At 35.2% G+C, this 24,057-nt stretch overlaps 1 protein-coding gene across 1 annotated transcript in view; it reads right to left on the reverse strand.

Annotated features, from left to right (window-relative positions):
* LOC149805533 (glycoprotein-N-acetylgalactosamine 3-beta-galactosyltransferase 1-like) overlaps positions 1 to 17,262 on the reverse strand; it is a 74,262-nt gene extending 57,000 nt beyond the window's left edge. The window contains exons 1-2 of the mRNA XM_089936358.1: positions 17,133 to 17,262; positions 16,380 to 16,430 (exon numbers count right to left, since the gene is read on the reverse strand). Coding sequence (XP_089792484.1) covers positions 16,380 to 16,430; positions 17,133 to 17,226 — 145 coding nt within the window. The 5' untranslated portion in view covers positions 17,227 to 17,262. The remainder of the gene's footprint in view (positions 1 to 16,379; positions 16,431 to 17,132) is intronic.
* Positions 17,263 to 24,057: the final 6,795 nt, after the last annotated feature.

A 24,057-nucleotide genomic window follows, 5' to 3' on the forward strand; every position in this document is an offset into this window, starting at 1 on the left:
TTAAGTTCCCATCAAATATTTTTTTGCATTTTGTCCAATTTCTGCATTTTTTGTTGCACGATAGTTGAGTCTACGGGTCATGAGAAATAGGTATGTCATAGACATAACGTATTTAGCCATCCTACACAGTAACAGCTGGACTGGGGAGTAACCACGATCGGGGGTGAATTCCTATATTCAAGATTGGCACGATAAGGGTTTTGTTTGCTATCCTTTGCATTTTTAAACGATCTTTTACTAATACAAACTGACCGCTCCGGTGGCCTAGTGGTTAGAGCGTCCGCCTCGGATGCGGGAGGTCGTGGGTTCGATCCCAGGCCGAGTCATACCAAAGACTTACAAAAATGGTACTAACAGCTACCTCGCTTGGGCTCAGCATTAAGAGGTTAGTGTTAGGACTGGTCGGCCTGGTGTCAGGATAATGTGACTGGGTGGGACATCGTGCCACATGTCTGCGGCATGATGCCTCAGTGCTGGACATCACTATAAGCTGCCACGCTGCAGACATCGTAGCAATATGACTGAAAAATTGTTAAAGCTACGTTAAAAATCCAAATCACACACACACACACACACACTAATACAAACTGTTATTTCTGCTAGTCCGTTTGACATAGCATGTAATGGGTTTGAGGTCGTGTGCTCCTATACCCCTTCTTTCGAAAAATTGGTTAATTCTTGGGGCGAGCGTTGTGAACCATTATCGCTTACGCAAACTGCTCACATGCCATTAGGAGACATGCACACTTTCAATTTTCGCATGTATAACTAAGAGTATCTGGCAAAAAGTCAACTTCAAAGTAATGACTATAACAGTCAACAGTCAAAAGGTCAAAAGGTCAATTTACCATTAAAAGTGCAAGTGTCAGTACCAATTTTCTGATATGGTCATTGTGGGAATTCATGTGGGATAAGGGTTCCTACATATCTTTAGACATTCCAAGCAAAAAGATAGTGATCTGCCCGTAACAATCCTAGCACACTTAAATTTTTACCTCTAAAAATTAGACCGTCTTCTAAAGAGTGTTGATCTCAGTGATTTCAGTATTCGAGCACAGATGGATTGCAAACATCTTTGAATCATAGTCTGTATCAAAGTCAGCATTTGCTGATCGCTTTTTATAGTACTTTTTAGCGATTCCAATCGTCGGTCCGTTACAAACAATTGTTTTTTTATGGTATGTAAAAATGTAGGTCAAGACCTGCAATCAAATCAGGGTACGTGTCTGGTAATGACCATCTTGACAATCCTTGCCGCTAACATGGTGTATTTAATGTCGTGTTTCTGTAGGTGGGATTTGGGTTTTAAACGTAGCTTTAGCAATTTGTATAGTCATATCGCTATGATATCTGCAGAATAGCACTTTAAACTAAAGTGATGTCTAGCACTGGGGCAACATGCAGCAAACATGTAGCGTCATGTCCCACCCAGTCACATTTTCCCGACACCAGGAGTACCATTCCAAGCGAGACAGCTGATACTGCCGTTTTTATGAGCCTTTGATATGACTGGGACGGGGTTCGAACCCGAAACGGACGCTCTAACCACTTAGGCCACCGGAGCGCTCTCTGTAGCTGAAATATCATTCGCTGGCGACGTGAAGTAAGTTTTTTATGCATTTTTAGAAGAGTGGATAAAGCAAATTATTTGTTGTGTAATGTGATCATGGGGGTGGGCGTCATCTCAAAGTGTCACTGATTGAAAATTTAAGTTATCACATCTCTCTTGTACAAAAAAAAAGATAAAACAGCATGAGACTTTTGATTGTTTTTTCATAAGGTACACAATTACTCATCCCAAATTTAGCATAGTCCAAGTTTAATGTTAATACTTGTATGAATTTTTTCTTCATATTTTTTGTTTGTTTTTGGTTTCCATTCTGAGGTTTCAGTTAAGGCTAATGAATCGGAGGTTGTGGATATGAACTCAGACCCTTTGAGAAGGCCTGTGTTTGTAGTAGTAGTTTTGGGATTATAGTCATTTACGGTTGTCGTTTACGGCATGTAAGGCAATCAGAACACCTTTAATTTCACGCTTTTACTTGCTGTTTAAATGTTGCGATTAACCTCTATTTTATTGCCGGCCCAGCAAGCCGCAAGAAGAAAGGCGCCCCTTGGATCACCTTCCGTCAATATGGGCCAATAGGAGGGTTGAGTAGCATTGACGTAATGGAGCCATACTACTGTCATCAATAGTGAAAGAAAGAGGAAAAGAGATGACTTCGCCTGCGGCAGTAATCGTTTCTAATAGATCTTATCGACGGCTAGCGTGGGTACGTGGGAAAGCCTGCCAGTAGCTTCTCGTGGGTCAATGGTTCTTCCCTGGGTTTTCCAGGGTTCTTCCTCCACCAATTATACTGGCAGCCATGTATAGCCTATCTTGTGCTGAAAAATTGCGTTAAACCCTAGAACAACAACAACAACAAGTTCTTATCGAGGTAATCGAATTCCATCGTCGGTAATTTAAAAAACCACCCATAAACGTGACATGGTTAATGTGCTATGATTGTTGTAGGGGTGCATGTATTTCGCTTGACGAACTCTTTCCTAGGGTTCTGAATTCTTCTGCTGCTTGTTCACTGTTAAATAATAGCCACTTTCTAACATGTTTCTTTGTACCTCGGATTTTCGGAAAGCACTCTATCACTATCGTAGCTGCCAACCTTATAACCCAGTAACCGGCTAGTTCACGACACCTGTTAATAACGCAGCACATTCATTGATCGTGTTTTTATTAACCTGTGTTGCATACCTGGCTTTCATTTGTGTATCTTGTAGATAGCATAGCTCGGCGAGTCTAGAATCTAATCATTACGTGTATTAAAATTACTCTTCTTGGGGTTACTGCCAAAGTTTTACTAGCAAACCCATGCGAACATATTGTTTTCGGACAAACAGTTGGTATATCTTTCAGTGGACTTCATTGCCTCTTCCCTAAGCAAGCTTTTGATGTGATAACCGTATGTGGATAGGATTATCACATCGGAACCTTGGCAAGAAAAGATAACCTTATTGTTGTCTTCACCTTTTTCTAAGTGATGGACTTTTAAATAATGGTTGTGAAACACTGTTGTCATTGGCGTCACAAGAGGGGTGCGGGGGTACGGACCGCACCGGGTGACACCATCAGAGGGGGTGACACCAAAATGACTGTCTATAAAAAAAAAATTTGAATTTTTGTGCAGGAGGGAGGTCCATGGGGGTGACACCATGAGTTACCGCACTGGGTGACACCAACCCTAGTGACGCCAGTGACTGTTGTTATGGAAGTGGATTAACTATTTCCTGTCTCTATGCATTGTTTGACGCTGTAAAGATTTATAAGGATGACTATTACAACTGTAACAACAACAACAACAACAACAACAATTACTACTGCTACAGCTACAATAACTGCTACTACTACTACTACTAATGAAAATAATAATAATAATAATAATAATAATAATAATAATAATAATAGTACTAATAATAGAAACATTGCACGATTCATCTGTAAATCTTTTGAAGTGATTTATAAGAATTACGTATATTTGGTACTATTTCTTTTAACTCTGCTCATTCTGAATAATATAAAACAACCAAACCGTTTCAAATTCGATCTTAAACACCGCACAGACCTCGAAAAAAAATCTTGTGATTTTAACTGACAGTAAAAACTGTTTTCCCCGTGTTTGAGCACACGCTACTTCGTCATTTGACGTTAATTATGTTAAACAATTCATAGAAGGGCTCGAGGGCCTGGATTGATAAAAAGATCATATTATTGGTCACAAGATCATTTTTATCACAAACTTTAACAGATGAGTAAATGCAAAAAAAGGTGTGAGGCAAAGAAATGGATGAGGGGGATTTCCAGCAAATTAACTTTAAATCAAAATAAATGAAGCAATAATAAGAAGAATACATAAGTAATCTATTATAGTAATATATTTTTTGGGTGTAACATTGTCAAAGAATGTATGAAGTTAAATTATAAAAACATCTTTGAAAATCCAGGTTATAAAACGACTGATATTTGTCCAGCGTTGCCGGCTCCGACTTTCAAAATAAGGAATGTTTTAAAAATATAATTCAACTACTTAACTTAAAAAGAAAAGGGCAGCTTGTTTTGGTGGTATATTTACTTCTTTGTTGTTCTTGTTGTTGTTATAGAAAGGGTAGGTGTCGCATGTTTATGGAGAGGTGGGTGTGACATATTTATGGAGGGGTAGGTGTTGTTTATAATTTAATTTCAGACATTCTTTGGTAATGTTTTAACTAGAATACATTCTACTACGATCGTCACTTAATGACTATTTTAATTAATGCGTCATTATAATAATATAAATCTTTTTATTTTATTCCTATTGTTTACGTACGGTATTTTATAATTAATAAAATAATAGTACTGGCCAGCCACAATATAATCTGTTTGTCTGACGATGAGGCTACATTCTACTTTTAGATATGAGGTGGTGATCCGTGATTGATTACTACTGCTAAACAGTGTTATTATTTAGGAGGTGAACTACAATCACCTTCATCTTCGCTAGCGAATGTTCGGATATGTTAACCATATCTACATCTTGGTGGATCGATCAGGTATTTCAGTGCTTAGTCCTGGCGACATCTACTGGATTTCATGAGTTGCCTCACTTAGTATGTGATGCCAACAATCCAACAGCGTGTAACGGCGGTACATTGTGCATCGGCGAAAATGGTGCAGACAACTGACTATAAAAAGGATACTTTGTAAGTTTAGCATCGAAAGCAGGACTACGCACCAGAGAGAAGCCATTATAGGCGTATTATAGTGAAAGGCTGTAGTTGTACAAACACGAACCGGCAGTGGAAAATTGCTTCATTACGAGTGTTAAGATTTGAACAACTTGATTTTGATTGGATGCATTGGTTTACAGCTGCGCGAAGCACATAAATATCTTATCGATCCGCGTGTAGATATGGTTTATACATCGGAACCTTGGTTAGCGAAAATGAATCACTTTTGTACTGTACATAGAAATTTTAATGTGACTTTAGTAGCCCAGACTATTGCCATGACAGTTTGACATTAATTTACTATATGTTTAAATGTGCTCAGTAGATTTGAATAAACGTTTAGTATATATATATATATATATATATATATATATATATATATATATATATATATATATATATATATATATGTCTATGAGAACATCCTTCTCCAAATAAACAAATAGATGTATAGAAATTGCTAAGGTGTAATAGTAGGTGTATATAGAGAGGGGGATATGGGGCAGGTATTCTATATCCCTCTCCCCTACATATCAAGATTTATCATATTTAAAAATAATAATAATAATAATAATGACGATGATGGTGGTGATGATGATACTACTACTACTAGCAATAATAATAATACAAATTATAATAATCTTGGATAGTAGGTGTGGTGTTTTTATATAGTACACAAGATGTTTCAGATAGTACATATGTGGTGTTGGGACAGTACCCAAAAAGTGGGTGTTGAATAGTAATCAAAAGAAAGGTGATGGATAGTAATAAAAATGGGGACTGGATTGTAGGACTGTGTGTTTGAATTGTAATCTAAAAGTGGATGTTGGATATTATATCAAAATGTGTGTGCTGGAAGGTATGCTTGTGTAATTTCATCCACCCTCATTTTCATCATGGTGGTAGGATACTAATTCAAATTTGGGTGTTGGATATTAATCAAAACGCGAGTGATGGATAGTACGTTTTTCTAATTTCTCTCGTATTTACGTTGCATCATACCCTTTACGTTGGGCAGAAGATGCGTTTTGGGTAGTCGTTATGGATGGTGGATATTACTCAAAACATGGGTGTTCGATAGGATGGGTGCGTGTTGGATTGTAGTAAAAAAACTGATGTCGGATAGTATATCAAAAAGAGTGCTGGATAATATGTTTGTGTGATTTCATTCCCTTTCATTCATATCATATGCTTCACGATACAAACATCATAATCCAACACATGATATATACGATCCAGACACACCACATGTACAATCTAACACCCACTTTTTGAACACTGCCCAAATATACACCTCTGCCATCCAACGAAAAGGGTATGATGTTAAAGAATGGAGATGTAATCACACATACTATCCAACACACACTTCTCAATATACTATATAGCACCCGACTGCGATTACAATCCTACATTCACTTTCGGAGTACTATCCAAAACCACAAACGTAGATCGAATAAACTAAGTGTAATTGTTTTAAAACCCCACACCTACAATTAAAATCTTGGGAAAAAACGAACAAATCATATGAAATAACACTTGTAAAGGTCCAAAATTATAACAACAATGAAATTTTTGGATATTTAGTAAAAATATATCTTGTTTCAACGTGATACACTGTTAAACCAGAAACATATATAACAAAGAGATTGGCAACTCCCCACTTAGGTCTTTTGTTATCAAAAGATCTCGGCAACACCATTTGGCACTGCTGATCGGAACACCTTCGGCCTTTTCCGTTTAATATCTATTTGATACATAACCGATATTCAACACGAAATATAAATTTTAAAATTTTATCATCATTTGTAACATTCCTTAGAATTTTTAAGAAAAGGATTATAGTATGCGAATAATGGGTCCCAAGGTTGGCTGTGACATCGTCATTCAAATTAGCTGGTGATATTCCCGTCGCCTATTATATATATATATATATATATATATATATATATATATATATATATATATATATATATATATATATATATATATATATATATATATATATATATATATATATATATTTCTTCATCTTGCATTTAATAAAGCTATAGTTGGTATGTATTAAACGCTAAATAAATTTTCTGCTGTTTACAGAAGGGTTAAGGGAGCAAATTTTAATCTTAAGGGTCAATATCCAAGGTTTACGCACGATCATACAGATTAGCTTTCAAAATAACGTGTTCCGCTTTTCCGCTTCGGCTGTCAGTTATGTACCAGTTGCTATCTTTTATGTATTGCTTTATCTTCAACTCATATAAGTCATATTTTTAATGTTAAATACTTTTAATGTTGAAGGTAATATTCAAAGTTCCAATACGAGCATAAACTTTTGTCGTTCAAATGACTTAACTTCTATTCGTCGCAAATTTGTTGCATTATTTGGTGCATTTTCGTCATGTTCCATAAATTAAGCCATATTTGGTATCATATAAATGCTGATAAAACAAACGTCTAAGTTGTCATCGCCTGCTTACTGCCATTGCTGGTAGTTTACTTTCCTGAATCTTCTGACTCGTTAACCATCGCGCAAGAGTAACGGTCCTTACCTGGATTACTCATGTCGGTACCTTTAGTTGCATATGAAAAGGGTGCCGCTAGATAATACAAAGACTGGGGGGGGGGGGGCAGCCTCTGTGTTAATATGCATTTAGTTAACCTAAATACTTGTGCAAATAAATGATATGTACAGTAAACGTTGTACTAACATCGCTTCCCCAGCACCTTAGACTGGACGGTTATCATTACCGCAATGGCGTAATTTCATGTGATACAAATATGGCCGCGCCGAGTAAAACAGTAACGGAAAGGTCTATAGATATGATGTGCTACAAATATCACTAAAACCTGAATGACAAAAGAAATAATTGCACAAAAATAAACACGTTGAAGGTAATATATTTTTGATTGTCAATGTAGTTCGAAATATATAAAATAACAGAAGATATAAATAGTTATGTTGTTAAAATTTTGTGTTTGAATGAAATTTTATCGGCTAAAAATCTCAGGGATACGGAGCTGGAATATTTTTTAATTTGAAAATACAAGTTTCATAGTAAATTTTCTTTGACTCATTTATCAAAAAGTTTACTTCACCATCTTCTATAGCTTTTCCATTTTTTTTATTTCTATGAAATTAATCCCCTTTTTAAGTCCTGTTTCCTTGATTTCAGAAGTTATCCATTTAGATTGATATTCGTGTTTGATACGTTTTATTTTTGTTGGCGCATGGTTGTTTCAAGCCTTGTTACAAGGTCCATACCACATGTCAAGAGCAGTATTAATATCAAAAATATTTTCAATCTCACGGAAAGGCATCAACATGGTCGTCAAAGAATTCATTTTTATCAAAATGTGTCATATCTCTATACTTTATTTTTGTGTGATGACCCACAACGATATGTGGAGAGTGTCTTGCTATTCACACTGGATGGTAGTCACTTATGGCATAAATTGGTAATTTCATTTCACTAATATTTTCCAGTCTGTTAGTGTATATATAGTCAGATAAATCAACCCTCCAAATCTGTGTTGATACTGATGGACGATATGTAGATATGATGTCCCCTGTTCATTCAAAATGTGCAAGTTTGCTGCATGCAAATCTTTCCAGAACAAACCTGCATACACTTTAGACACTTACCGGTATTTGGTAACAGTCATATCTAGCGCAAAATTCATAAAGGTCACATCACAGCGGGTTGAGCAATTCTACCTGGAATTACAAGTCTCCAACCATAGGTTTGGGTCCGGAAATATAATATAAACGTCAGCAATAAAACGGTAGCTCCACAGCCGCGATAACTACCGGTAAGTCAATGAAATGTACATCGATATATACAGACAAGATTGACTGCAGATTTTTGCAGATTTGAATGAATAGGAACTATCAGACCCTAAACTACCGGCCAATATCATCAATGGTGAGGAGCTAATTTATCGGCCTAGTGAAGATATTACTATGTAAAAGTCATTTGTATTGTGCGTTGGCGTTTCTCCATGAGTATATGTTATACATATCTGTATTTTGTAATTCACAGCTTTCGCGTGCAAACAAGTTATACTTTGAACACAAATCAGATAATGCCTGAAACATATTTACATAATATTTACATTCAGAAGTGTACAAAGGTTCAAATCCTGTTTATTGCTGGTTATATATTGTATTGGCCTTCACATCTTTGCCTTTTACCTATAGGTATGTTCATGACTTATGTTTTTGTCCTAGTGGATTACAAACACAGCAAGAAATCTTCTCTCTACATAGATTCTTCTGATTTAGATGTCCCTGCTGTCCACATTACAGTATCCTGACCCACGCCTGGCAAATTTTATAAATTGCATGTATCGGTATAACTTCTTATGGAGCAGAGCGGTACGTATATTGGATAAGTGGAATCAGTCTCTCAGATATAACTGTCAGTTCACTGTATCTTAATTGTCTTTGAAGAAAGCCCTGTATTATGGAACAAAGAGTAATTTAAAGTATTCAAGCAAAATACTGAGGATACTATTTACTGGAGATACGAGTATATACCTTGTTGGAGGTAGACCGGAGACAATTTTTATTTTGCACTCCGCATTTTCATATTTAATGGCATACAACGAGCTTTCACAATCATCCTCGATGCCCTTTGGCATTGGCCATTACTGCAATTATTGTCACCATAGAGAAGAATCACAGTACGAAAGTGAGAGTCATCCATTTCTTATATTTTCTGTAATGGTATTTATTGTTGCACCTCGGTGGGATTTTACATCAGGATGATATAATACTTTTGTGCCAATTGATTAGTGACGATCCTATCAGAAGAGATCTATCTTTATTTATGTTCTTACACGTGGAGGTTCTTGACGTATTGCTTGGACTGTAACGTCTTTGTCTTCAAGACTGGACTGACTGCAAGCATCTAGACCGCTGTATTTAATATTTTCATTTGATGTAGCGTCATCCTGAGGGTGACTGGAATCTCGTTGTGTATTAAAATCAATTCCTTCTCTAGTTGGTTTTATTGTTGATTGTCACACTTGGACATCAGTGTTCATAATATTTGCTATAGCTGATTTTTGCTCTGTGCATCTTGCGACTTCAAAATATAGCGCTTTTGTTGAATGGGTAGGGGTGCATCTGTTTGTATGCATACCGACAGATTCCTGTGTTTTGATCCTTTGATATGCTTGTGTTTTTTATTGTGTGGGTTTCATGGCACACCCTTTTTTATACTGTTTATCCACTTGAATACTGTACAAAACATTCTGATTTCAGCACTGAGAGTTCCTGGTCTAATCTTGTTATAACGGCCTGGAGGTCAGTTATCCTACTGTGCACCGAATGGTGGTGCAGGTCTGGTTGCGTGTCCCTTAGAACTCAAAGGAATCTATGGAACGTTTCATATACTTGTGTCCATTCCACATCCATCCCCCCTCCCACCTTTAGACTTGTATCCCTTCAATCCCTTCTATATACCCTCATCATCTTTAAACAATGTTCAAATTTTAAAATTTAATTTGAAAATTATATACAATTATTTTTATCACAGAAAAAGACCCAGAACGAACATACCCAAGTCAAAACGTACGCTAGTCAAAACGTACCCAAACTGAAACATGACCCACACTCGCTTTAAATAATGACACAATTTTAGCGTATTGTGTTTCTTGACAGTGACCAGCCTGATGAGCAATGGAAATCGGTAGACGCAATAGAACTATCTCATCTAGCTTCAAACCACATTAATAAAAACGTCATTAAGGTAAGAAGTAGGCCTACCGTTTGAATATATTTATGATGTGTTTTCCCGTGGACAATATTCTTGTGAACTGAACCATGCTTGAAGAATGCTTCATGCGTTTTAACCATTAATCAAATGCACAGGTTTTTAACAAAAAGAAGTAAAGTATTACTGATGATTTAAGAAGGTAAAATTGAAGGTGATTAAAATACACATTGGAAATTATGGAACACAATACACTCAAATTATGTCATTATTTAAAGCGAGTGTGGGTACGTTTCGACATGAGTACGTTTTGACTTGGATACGTTTCGGTTTGGGTACGTTTTGACGTGTTACTGTTTTACTACTTCTTGTCTTTACTTTTAGCGTCAAGCATGCCATAGTGCTTTGTACCCTGTACATGGAACTTAAATTTAAACTGTTACGTGTTTAGGCTCGAATAAACAGGAACACAATGAAGAGTGAAAACAAAAACAAGCATTAAAAAATATAATAATTTATTTCCCTTGAAAAATTCAGCTAAAGTGAAAAAAATTGAACTTACGGCTTTAAGAACCAAATCCAAAATTAATCCAAGAATAATCCACGAATTAAATTTTAGAAGTCCTAATACTAAAATGTTCTAATGATTTCAAGTTCGAGTCCCGACGAAAAATCCAAGATGGAAGACGATGACGTATACTATAACCTGTAATGTGTTGAAGTCTACAGTGCCTTGTAGAAACAAAAAATATCACTCCAGTTTCGGAAATCTGAATAAATTTTTTATTAGAGCTGTCTTTGTTCAAGAATCTCACATGAGCACAGGTATTTTCCAGGAAAAAAGAATTAATCCTTTTGAATCCAAATAATTTGAATTAACTCCAAACGGCACAACAGTCACTTTCCAGTGCAATAGCCCAACTCTGTTTACTTCCCTAATACGATGTTTTAAAAATTAAATTTTACGCCCCGGATAAGGGTCACGTCGTCATGTGTATGTATATATATATATATATATATATATATATATATATATATATATATATATATATATATATATATATATATATATATATATATATATATATATATATATATATATCACTCAGCCCCTTTATGTCCTTGATAAGACCCAATCATTTTACTCCGAGAATAAAAGTTGTTTACTTCACTCAAACTATTTACAAGTCTAGGGCATTGTATTCAATACAGCCTCGATCTCACTCTTATAAGTCCCGCAGTAATAATAAATATAAAAGAAGTTGTTGACGTGGTTGTTACTAAATTTTGAATCAAGGTTAAGATCCAGGTCAACACCTGGTGTTTACTAAAACGAACAGTCAAGGTCAAACTATTTTCTGGAAAGACTATCATCTCCAGGAAATAAATTTACAATTTAATATCATGTAATGAAAAATAATTTTTTTAAAACTGACAAACAGACATTTAAATTTAAATCAATACATATTAAATCAGATATAATTAAATCAAATATGCATAACAAAATATTAAGAACAGTCACGATACGAGATCCATATTTAATTTTGTACATTTCGTGTTTATTATTATTGAATAGTATTTTAAAAAATCACTTGTGATTTATAATAACAATATAATACATATGGAAATTCATTAGAAAATTGGAAGCTTGTTGAAAAATGTCTCATCTATTATAGAGAAATTTTAACAGTCAATAATTGTCGATGGATTTAAAGTAGATAAATCAAATATGAAAGTGTACTTAGACAGTTCTAGTATATATAATTGTTCCAGTGATCATGTATTGGTTAAAAAAAAAGAAAATAAAGAAAAAAATGAAATACACTTGTGTGGTTGTGATGTATTTGTTCACTTGAAAATCGTTTGATAATTTACGAGTTTTGCACAGCCATAAATATTTTAGTATTAATTTCGGCAGAATAAATCGGATTACCAGGTAATAATGGCTTAATTGTAAGTCAGGTCGGTAATGTGAAGTGAACACAATGTCTCAGAGTTGTATATTTTTGACTTTCTAGCAGAAAGAATTCAGATGATTCAAGTTACCTGAATGTGCAGTACCTATTTTTAGAAACATTATTTAGGAATAAATCAATATTTAAGCTATTGCATTTGGTTCTCATATCTGAACATGATCCACCTTATCGCCAACAAAACAGTATGACCGAATTATTGGTTCGATCGGATTCAGGAAAGTTAAAATTTTTGAAAAGATGGGTTCCAATTGATAACGTGTTCAATAGTTGAATTGTGGAAGGTAGACATTATTTTTGATAAAGTGTAGTTCAGCACAAAGGATGTCGAATATTATTCCATGATCGAGCGGTAAAGGATGTCGAATATTATTCCATGATCGAGCGGTGCAAGTACCATTATTAACAACAAGAAATCAACTTATATCTTGTAAGTAATCTGGAGGAAAACCATGGTACATTTTAGACAACTGAATTAATGTGTGCTTACAGCGTCGATGATTCAGGCTATCCCACCTGGCTTCCCAATATAATGGTACTCGAGCCATGCTCGTGGTAGCACCTGTTACTATTCTCAAAGCCTCACATTTTTTGTCCAGTAACTCATTTTCTTGCATAGTACGATTATCCTAACTACAAGTATCATATTCGAACATGGGAAGTATAAAAGATTTCTACAGTCATTCCAATGACAAGCGGTCTTTTTCAAAATGTTCACTTTCTCCCAAGCCTTTTCAGACAAATTAATGACATGAGCTTGCCATGCGGCATCACAAGACAATGTAATATCTAGGTAGGAATACCTCTTGAATATCTTTACTGGACATCTGCAGTTTAGGATGGTTATTTTAATTTTGCTTTCGTGTTATGAGCACTGACTGTTTCTTCTGGGTTAAAGGTCACTATCCAAAGACGGGACCAGTCTTGTTATTTTTGAATGTCCGAAGTTCCATGTTCGAATGGCGGTACAAACTTGGTTTAACTCAGGATCATTCATCATGGTGATAGATTCCAACAATGGACGGTAAATATCACTACGGTACTAAGAAAATTTTGAATAATCTGCATATATATACAGGAATGGCTGCCATACTGGACTCCTCTTCATGCATACTAGTTTCAATTTCTAAGGAATCCTTCTTGTCCAGTTTGATTAAAATCAGATCTCCACTGTCCGACATGAAGATCTGACAGCGACCGCTTAGGGGTCATGTTCTGGTGACCTTTGAATTAGCCAATGGAAATGCAGCTTTCAGAAATCTGAAAGTGAATCAAATCGTTCGGCACACATTGATGCTCTTCAACCATATTGTTAAGTCTTCCAAACACGAGGATATAATACATCATCTGAATGTCTGATAAAATAAGCAATTATGTTAACAAAATAGGTCACCAGAACACGGCCCTTAAGCGATCATTGTCAGATCTTCACGTAGGACATGAGATCTGATTTTAATCAGATTGTTGAATTATCCATAGGAGAAACATCAGAGGGGCTGAATCCAGACATATAACTTCAAAGTGAGTTCCACAGTGTCTTTAACGTACTCAAGTTCTTTTTTGGGTATTTACTTGTGAAAGTTCAAAATTGGATGCATAAAGCTGATACCATAACGGAGGTAAGATTTTCAGAGATACCAGTTAATAACACAATGATTTCACAGAATTTGTTATTTGGTGATGTTGATTCATCTTTTCAGTTCGTAAAAATGCACCTGAAAACATTTTGTTCATGAAAGTTATATCTTCCATGCTAATTGAGCAAATATTCTGTATGTCAGGACAAAGAATGGGTTAAAGTAAAATCAGAGTCACTTTAAAAATAATCTACCCAGAGTTTAAACATTTGTCTGATTTACAAAATTCAAGCTTTTGATGTCTGGCCTCAGTTACCACTGATGTTTATGGATGTTTGACACAGAATTAGAGGATCCAATGTGTCATGGTGGCTATCTTGACTGTCACATTATTGTAGTAATTATTATTATTATTATTATTATTATTATTATTATTATTATTATTATTCATTCATTCATTCATAGTATGTATAAAAAGAATATTTTTTCTTTAAGTTTAATCCACGCTCTCAGTCAATTTCGCTTTAAAATTATGCTTGTTTTATCAATCACAATGTTCGTTGTTTTTGTTGTAGTTGTGGAGCCAAATATGATGTATTTATATTTCATTATCGTTGCAGTAAGGTATCAGTACAAGCTATTCTTACCGTATATTTTGATGTACCGCACGTTAGTTTTGCTTCGATTTTAAACCCACAATTTTATCTTAAATTATTGTTATTATTACTAACGTTATTATTATAATACTTATTGTTATTATTATTATTAGTAGTAGTATTCATTCATTCATTCATTCATTCATTCATTCATTCATTCATTCATTCATTCATTCATTCATTCATTCAAGTGTATTTGTAAAAAGCGTTCCTTTGCCTTTGAGTGTGCACACTTTAAAATTTAATTTCTGTGCAAGGGTATTTTGCGCCTTAGGCAAATCCTCCACCTTGCTCCCCCCCCCCCCAACCGCCTCGGGACATCTCTTATTATGAACTTTCAAAAATGAATACTGTACAATATGGCATTATTCATTAGTATTAATATATCAATACACATTCGGCATGATACTTGTTTAATTTCATTATTTTTTAGTCACGATATTTAGTGATAATAAATAAATAATCTGACAGTGTTTTCGCTTTTCACTACATAGCATAGATCGTAAAATAAAGTTTCGGGCACCACGTTTTTGCGCCCCCTCCCCCCCAGGTTTGTAATAGTCGTTAAAACGCCCCTGATTCTAATTTAATACAGTAAATGTTCATGTAATTGGATATATACCTAGCCAGTGAATCTCTTTACGTAACCTGGTAATCTCTGATCATTTTCCATAAATCGTAATGTTGTAATTCAAAAGTCACACCACCTGACTCTCTCTCTCTCTCTCTCTCTCTCTCTCTCTCTCTCTCTCTCTCCAGATGAGGACTATACTATACTGCAGGTCATAGGGACTCACTAAAATCATCTTGTTGTCAGTCGGTACAGTTACTTAATGATTCTTAATCTGGTCGATAATAAACGCAGACGTACTGTTATCGGCTCTTGTCATTCTAATGATAAATCTATTTCAATAGTCTCAACCTGTTCTTTACAAGGATTTGGTAATCTGACCTCAATAAAATAAAAAAATTAAAGCCAGACAATTTAAATTCGTATGCTATTATTTCTGTAAATTCTGCGAATCATCACTTGCACTTTAAATATATTATAAAATATCCCAGAGTTTTTAAATTTGAAAATGTACTTAAATTTACAATTTAATTTAAACTTAAATGTCTGTTTTTGTCAGCTTGAAAGTTTTATTTTGTAACCTTGGACATATATTTGAATCTGTTGAGTACAGTTTGTTTTAAATTGAGATGATTTCTCCTTGCGATGAATTTATATGATATACATTCAATTATTTTGTGAGCGTACAATAGTATTTAATATATCTCCAAAAAGAAGAGTAACAATCGATCAAAAATATTTTACTTGAGGTAACACAGGAAATCTAATCTAAATAACTGCAACTCACAAGACACTGGGAACAAAAGATTTTTGAACGTTTAGAAAGAGTACAGATGCAAGTCAGCTGTGATAACTTTGTAATTATCAGTGCACAATAATAATAATAATAATAATAGCAGTTTCAGTAATAGTAGTGGTAGTAGAAGTAGTAATAGTATCAGTTCCAAAAGAACTTGCGTTCAATGATATTTACATATCTGATATTAATACACAATGTATGAATACTCTATGAATTCAAAGAAATAAATATAATAAGACAGTGTATTTATGTGTAAGTAACGTTGCATGTTTAAAGATATAATTTCAACATCCTATTCTGATCTCAAATAGAACCATAAATGACGTACCTGTTTTTTCTTCTGACAGCGAACTGAGGTTAATCAAGTTGTAGAAATGATCTGCATTGAACAAAGATATATTTTTAACAAGTTTTAAAGGGCACCTGATGAGTACGTATGTATGTATGCCTGTATGTATGTATGTATGTATGTATGCATGAATGTGTGTGTGTGTGTGTGTGTGCGTGTGCGTGTGTGTGTGTGTGTGTGTGTGCATGTACGTATGTATATATGGGTGTGTGTAGTGATGGATGGATGCATTTTTAAATGGATGGATGAATGCATTTTAAGTTATGGTACCGAAGAACAATGGCTATTGTTGTTGTTATTGTTATTATTATTATTATTATTATTTCATTATATCTCAGTAATATTTTTATTAAGTTATCATCGTTTTGTAGTGATATTTGTAGTTGCAATAGTTCCTGTTCTTGATGTTATTTTCTCGTTGAAAGCTGATCTTAAAACTCATCCATTAACTGCGCATTTACATAATGTTTTCTAGCCGTGTTGGTAGGTAGATTGTTATGATGGTGAAATAAAATATGAATATTTGCAATTTTTGTACTTCCTGTCGGTCAAATTAAATTTCAAATCCTAATCCTATTTGGCAAAAGGTCAAATCTTTTTAAATTGTTCTGAATTTCATTTCTTCTTTTCTTGAAGCCGGGTGAACTAAAAATGAACCGGTACTGACCAGTCTGTTTTGGAATTACATTTTCGACTTCAGAAGTAACATTTAAATCTCTTAGATATACTTACTTGATATTCCAGAATACCAAATACTTTGGAATATAAATCCCAGAAAAAACGACAGTAACATTAATCCGAAAAACACTCTTTTATGAATAGACATGACTGGGAATGTTCTCTCTATGTATTGAAAAATGACGTCTCGTCTATGGTGGATAACCCCAACAGGTTCAAAATATAACCGGAAGTTAAGACAAAGCAGCGCGCTGTTTTTACAGGTAAAAACGGGTACTTGTCGATCCATACAGCAAGATGGTGGCAATTTTAAAATACATTGTGATACAGTGTCCAGACCATTAAGCGTCGACATCAACGAAAGAATGTAATCTATGGCCATCACATTGACCTGCTGATAGTACTTATTTAATAATAATAATAATAATAATAATGAAACGCGGCGATAATAAATGAACTGCCTGGAAAATCGCTTTCTATTGTGGGAACGTCCTTTTGAATTATTTCTGCCATTTCAGCCACGACCTTACTAACAAACAGATGATGCATTTCCACGTGGCGGTGGCATAATAGCTAAAGTTAATATACATACATTCTCCTCAAAAGTTGTATAAAAATTGCTACGTATCACTTACCGGTACGCTCACAAGTTATCAAGGGACTTATATAAATATTTCCATAACGGTTTTAATATGCATATTTATATCATGCAACATTCTCCTATTACGGTACTTATATCACCCAGTGCTCGGTACCATATATCCGTAGACATTAACTCTAAATACAATTTATTTGCACAAGTATTTAGGCTAACAGGGCATCACTGTGAAACAATATTTGGTGAATTGTTTGCCCTTGTAATAGGATGAAGGGGTTGGGATTGGTTTTAGCCAAGGCACTAAAAGCAATGTCGAGAATGTCATGTTTATTTATAATGTAATTGAACGATGAATGAATCGGACACCATGCTTGTGCGCATTTCAAATGTCCAACAGTGGATTTAGCAGAGTGATGCACACCGAGCTAAACAGCTGATAGAACGAGCTGATATCATTCCTAACTGAAACTAACCGGAACATGTAACTTCAACGAGTAATCAAACGTAGAACTTATAAACAAATATGGTTGATATGTAGATCTATCATTTTGGATGATCAATGTTTATAATTTAAACACAAATATGAAGAATGGTCCATATTTCACCAAAGGTATCAACGTGAAGAATTTCTACAAGAAAACATGACGAATGATTCATCTATTACCAAGGGTATCAAATTATAGAATTTTTACAACAATATGAATAATGTTTTATCCACAAGTAGGATATATGTATTATTGAATTTCACTTATAAAGTGATATTAAATATTGATTTAATAACAAAGCATATGTATATAATGGTGTCCAGTTGACGAACACGATGTATAGCAAGCCCCTGAAAATTTGCCGAAGGATCCCTTAAGAGCATCCATATTCCATGCAGACCTGTTGGTCCAAATGCCTTTGTCACTCACTACAATGATACCCGTTACACATGCACGCATGTGGATTTGCTTCGTCATCTATTAAATCATTTCATCAGAACTACATAGCGACAAAAGACTGCAATTTTACATTTGACATACATCTACTGCTGTACACCGCCCCCGTAAATGTTATTGGTGCGTGTCAGAAACACACAGTCAATACATGATTTTGCTGGACAGAGTCCGCTCTAAGATATTTTGTCTTACATGCTTTTTTTTTTCTTCAGCAAGCCGTCACTGACAACACACAATCAATACCTGGTTTGGTTGGGCAAAGCTCACTGTAAGATATTTAGCCCTACAGGCTTCTTGTTTGTTCAGGAAGCCGTCCATAAATGTTATTGGTGCGTGTCAGAAACATACAGTCAATATCTGGTTTAGTTGGACAGAGCCAGTTGTAAGATACTTTGTCTTACGGGCTTTTTTGTTCAGGAAGCCGTCCGTAAATGTTATTGGTGCGTGTCAGAAACATACAGTCAATATCTGGTTTGGTTGGACAGAGCCAGTTGTAAGATATTTTGTCTTACGGGCTTTTTTGTTTTTGGAAGCCGTCCGTAAAGGTTATTGGTACACACAATTAATACCTGGCTTGACTGGGCAAAGTCCGCTGTAAGATATTTTGCCTTTCAGGACATTTTGTCTCAGAATCCGTCCGTAAACAGCGTGTGTGTGTGTGTGTGTGTGTGTGTGTGTGTGTGTCTCAGAAACACACATCAATCAATACCTGGTTTGCTTGGGCAGAGTATGCTGTAAGATATTTTGCCTTACAGTTTTTTGTATATAAATTTTTTAGGAATCAGTCCGTAAATGTTATTGGTGTGTGTCAGAAACAATCAATACCTGGTTTGATTGGACAGAGCCTTTTGAAAGATATCTTGCCTTACATGCCTTTTGTTTGTTCAGGCAGCCGTTCGTAAAGTGGACAGTTCACTGTGTTGTGATACCACAGTGAGGCTTTACCCTATAAGCACTCAGGTTGTGGTGAAATCCACGGCCACAGATTTGAGGTAATCGGATTTCTCACTGCAGTCGGGACCCCGAGTGGCCGAATGGTCTAAAGCGCTTTCCGTTACGGATCATTGCCATCTCACATCTGTCTGCGTGGGTTCGAGTCTCGAATTCGGCTAATGTGAGTATGTGAGAAAACTTGCCAGTAGCTTCTCGTGGGTCGGTGGTTCTTTCCGGGGTTTTTCAGGGTTCTTCCTCCATCATTAATACTGGCCGCCATGTATAGCATATCGTGTGCTGAAAAATGGCGTTAAACCATACAACAAAAACAACTCAATGTAGTCACTTTGTTAGTGCAGAATGGGTGAATCCAACTTAGTAGTTTGAAATAGTTAAAGAAATATGCAACAACCAAAACTGGCCATTTTAACAAGGCACGCAGGGGCAAGATCAACTTGCAAATTACAACAACAAAAAAATGATACTAACAAAATTGCCTGATTTATGTTCTGAATACATGTTGATGCTTTGTAACAGTTTCTTGGGAGTCAGTGAATTTATTTCAGGTTTCAAATAGCGTATAAAATAAACAGTAAATCTGCCAGCATACCGCAACTATGACTACTAATAACTTCTTTCGAGATATCCATACCGAACACAGCTGATATAAATTAACGTAAGACATTGTGCTCAAGTTGAAAGCGTGTAAAAGATCGGAATCGTACAATTAGTTTAAAGGTTAAATGTCGGTGTGGTTGACACTGTAAACAATCCATACCAAGTAATAAGTACCATACAGTTGCCGAGGTAACTTCACACGGACAGATGACAGATGTGAGAGATTTTAATGTCGGTATTTCCTGCCAAGCGATCTTCGTATAGCGTCATCAAATCTATAATGTTTACCCTTCTAAACTTGCATCATTCTGACAGAAACTTTAAACAAAAATATATACAATAGCATAAGAAATAAATATGAGCAACCTTCATGAAACACATGTCCTTTAAAGACCAGATTCTAAAGCCGGATGGTTGTAATTGTCCCGGTAGGAAACCATGCGTGGCTATAAAACAATAAAGTACATAACTGACTAGTCAAGATGCATTTTCAGTGGCTGTTCACTTTCACAATCAGGGTAAAATGACACAGCGGAGTTAATCCTTCTTTTTAATTTTCGAGTGATATATTTAATAAATAACTGATGGAAGCATACTATGTGTATTAACACACTAGACCGAATATTAAGCCAAATATAAGCCACTAATATAATGAGGAAATTAAATAGTCGCGGGAGATAAACGAAAAAAGAAAACATACAAAACCCAATGTGGTTTACAGTTTAGTTTGCTGCATAGGTCTTTTACACGATAATGATCCATTAACCAGGCTATTCTTTGACCATTTTGTTGTGATTCAACCATAGGTTTTTGGTTAGAAATAATGGTCAGGTGAAATGCAAAGTCTACGTTAAATGACTATATTTCTAGTACTTAGCAATTGTAAGTGTGTGTGTTTGTGTGTGTGTGTGTGTGTGTGTGTGTGTATCGCACATTTATATCAGTTTCTCTCTTCTATATTTAGGGCCCCGAATGGCCGAGTGGTCTAAAGCGATCACCGGTATGGATAACTGCCATCTCACCTCTGTCTGCGTGAGTTCGAGTCTCAGGCTCGGCTAACATGGGTACGTGAGAAAGCCTGCCAGTAGCTTCTCGTGGGTCGGTGGTTCCTCCCGGGGTTTTCCAGGGTTCTTCCTCCACCAGTTATACTGGCCGCCATGTATAGCCAATCTTGTTGTGAAAAATGGCGTTAAACCATACAACTCTGCTATTTTTTCTGCAATCTGTTATATCTTTTACTATAAGGGTACTTACAATGAAATAATACTCTTTTATATTAAAATTTAAAGACGATTAATATCCAACTGTTATTAATCTAGGGTTATACATTATGTAAAATAAAGAAGCAAAACCAGCAAGTTTTGTCAAACTTAGCAAATAATTTAATTATCAAAGTTATAAATGAAAATGTGAGAGGAACATACAGTATTATGAAGTGAATCCTGACATAATTCTATCAAAATAATGAAAAGTTCCGTATAAACTTCAGAACCCGGTACTGTACTTGTCCGGCCAAGAATCGTGACACTGAAAATGGCGTTGTTTAGAACTCCTTTGAATAATTCACAATAGTTCCAGAATAATATTAAATTCCAAAACGAAGACTTTCTATTTTCATTGAACAGTCCAAACACGTTTTTCTTCTCAAATGATAACTAAGTACAGCAAATAACACGTCTGCAAACTTGATGTTACAACAGGAACACAAGAAATAAGAATGACTCCAAAATTGGGATGAAATCTGATTGCTGTTATCTTCGTATAATACACATTCAAAGTGGGCTATATGTCGCAATATGCCCCACGTGGCAGACCGTTCTGCTCAATTTAATATTTCAAAATACCCATTCATGTGACCTATCTGATCCAGTAGGAATTGGCTTTATTCTTCTAAGTCACCCCCTGATCAATGTGTCCAATGGGACAAAGGCCGAAATGTCGTAAACATATTTACTAACAGTTCTATTAGCAATTTTCAACACGTGTGGGTGCATTTATTTATAGATCATATGCAATTGTACGCTCTTTAACATCTTAAACAGATAATATTCACGTACACAATTACAACCAAACATAATCTCTACAATTGACAATCATGAATAAAAATTAAAAAATTTAGACAAACTCATGTAGCAGGAGTTACAATATCTATACGTTTACATAACACCAACATATATAATTAGTTTTGTAATATCACTTGACAGTAAAAGTAATCAGATATTCCACACTGGATTAGAACTGATACACACCAACAGCTGGTTTATATTATATATTCACTAGGGAGAGCGTGTGGTCACCACTTCAACCCGAATACGGTAGACTAGAAGCCCACAGTCATTGTGAAACATCGTGCTTAGAAGTAGCAATAACTCCGGGAAGTCACTCGTGAATTGGCGGGAAATCTTAGGAAATTCTAAGGAAAGACAAAGCTTCGTAAAGGTCAGTGAGTTATTTGCTCGATTGTTGATTTTAAAAACTTATGAGTGGCTAAGAGAAGAAGTAACAAAAAGAATAAGATGTAGAGAAGAAGAGAAGAAATGGGTGATAAACTGGTAAAGAACTTGGAGAAATTGGGGAAAAAATAAGATCTGTCAAAATTCAAAGTATAATTTTTAAATATCTACACAACGCCTGGCTTACAGCGAAGAAGCTGTAAGACGTCATATGATTAGAATAATACCAAAATGCCCTTTATGTAAAGTAGCAATTTTTACAAAATTCTATACGATTGCCCAATGCGAAAAAAACAAAAACAATAGAATCAGTTTGATAATGGAAATATGTAAGAAGTATAAATACCACAGGAATAATATTTTATATATAGATGTAAATTTGTAAAATAAGGTAGTTTTAAAAAATAATTGACTATATCACCACAGTTATGCTATCCTGTAGCCAAGTAATAAGAATCATAAAATAGAATTAAAAAAAACAAAATTAGACCACGTGACATTGTGTGACACTAGACCAGGGGAGGGGGAGATGGGCAAGGGACTCTGGTGTACCGCGTAGGAGGGGTACTGCAAACGGGTTGGAGCCTCGTTCTCATCTCTCATCTCACAAAGATCAAAGAAAACAAAATCATAAATGATGATCTCATCCTCTCACTTCGTTTTATAAAATTAAGAAGTTAAAGCTGGAATGTAATTAAAAGTCAATATACTCTGCAAAATAACCCCCCTTTTTCCTTTAATTCTTTTTTTTTTAAACTATATATACGTATGCATGTGTGTGTGTGTGTGTGTGTGTGTACATAGAATATGCCCTCTAAAAGTTGATAGGAAAGTAGAGGGAAACAGGGACCTGCTGGAGAAGTAAGAGACACTAACGTCGCAGGGCTACACCACAAGGCGCCACGCGAAGTGGCCAGGCCTGCGAACGAGCCCCAGAAAATCCAGCATGAAACAGACAAAATAGATAAACTAAACAAACAAATGGGTAATAGTTTTTGAATGGAATACTCATGCATTAAAAACTGTTATGTCTTTAATATTTGGAAGATAAAACAATGCCGATTGCGGTAGTAATTGCAAGGATATGTCAAAAGATAAGAGAAACATGTATGAAGAAATTAAAGACCACGTGGCTGCTTATAGAACATATCAGAGTAACTTCTAAACTTCAGTCAAAAGGGAAGAGAGAATCGACACACTATAAGTGCATACATAAAAAAACATGGTTTATTTACCTCTATATCCGGCACCGGTTCTCTTAGAACTTTTTGATTCCAAAACTTAATTAAAAATATATCTATAAAAACTGTTTTTCTTTAATAATAATAATAAAAAACTAAATATAGAAGATGAAAACTTGAGGGAGATTTGACACAAATGCTGTCCTATCATATACATCTATAGCAAACACACAATGTACTATACAAAGGACTTAG

The sequence above is a fragment of the Sinohyriopsis cumingii genome, chromosome 2 (assembly GCF_028554795.1).
Source record: "Sinohyriopsis cumingii isolate HCF-2022 chromosome 2, ASM2855479v2, whole genome shotgun sequence".
NCBI classification, from domain to species: Eukaryota; Metazoa; Mollusca; class Bivalvia; order Unionida; family Unionidae; genus Sinohyriopsis; species Sinohyriopsis cumingii.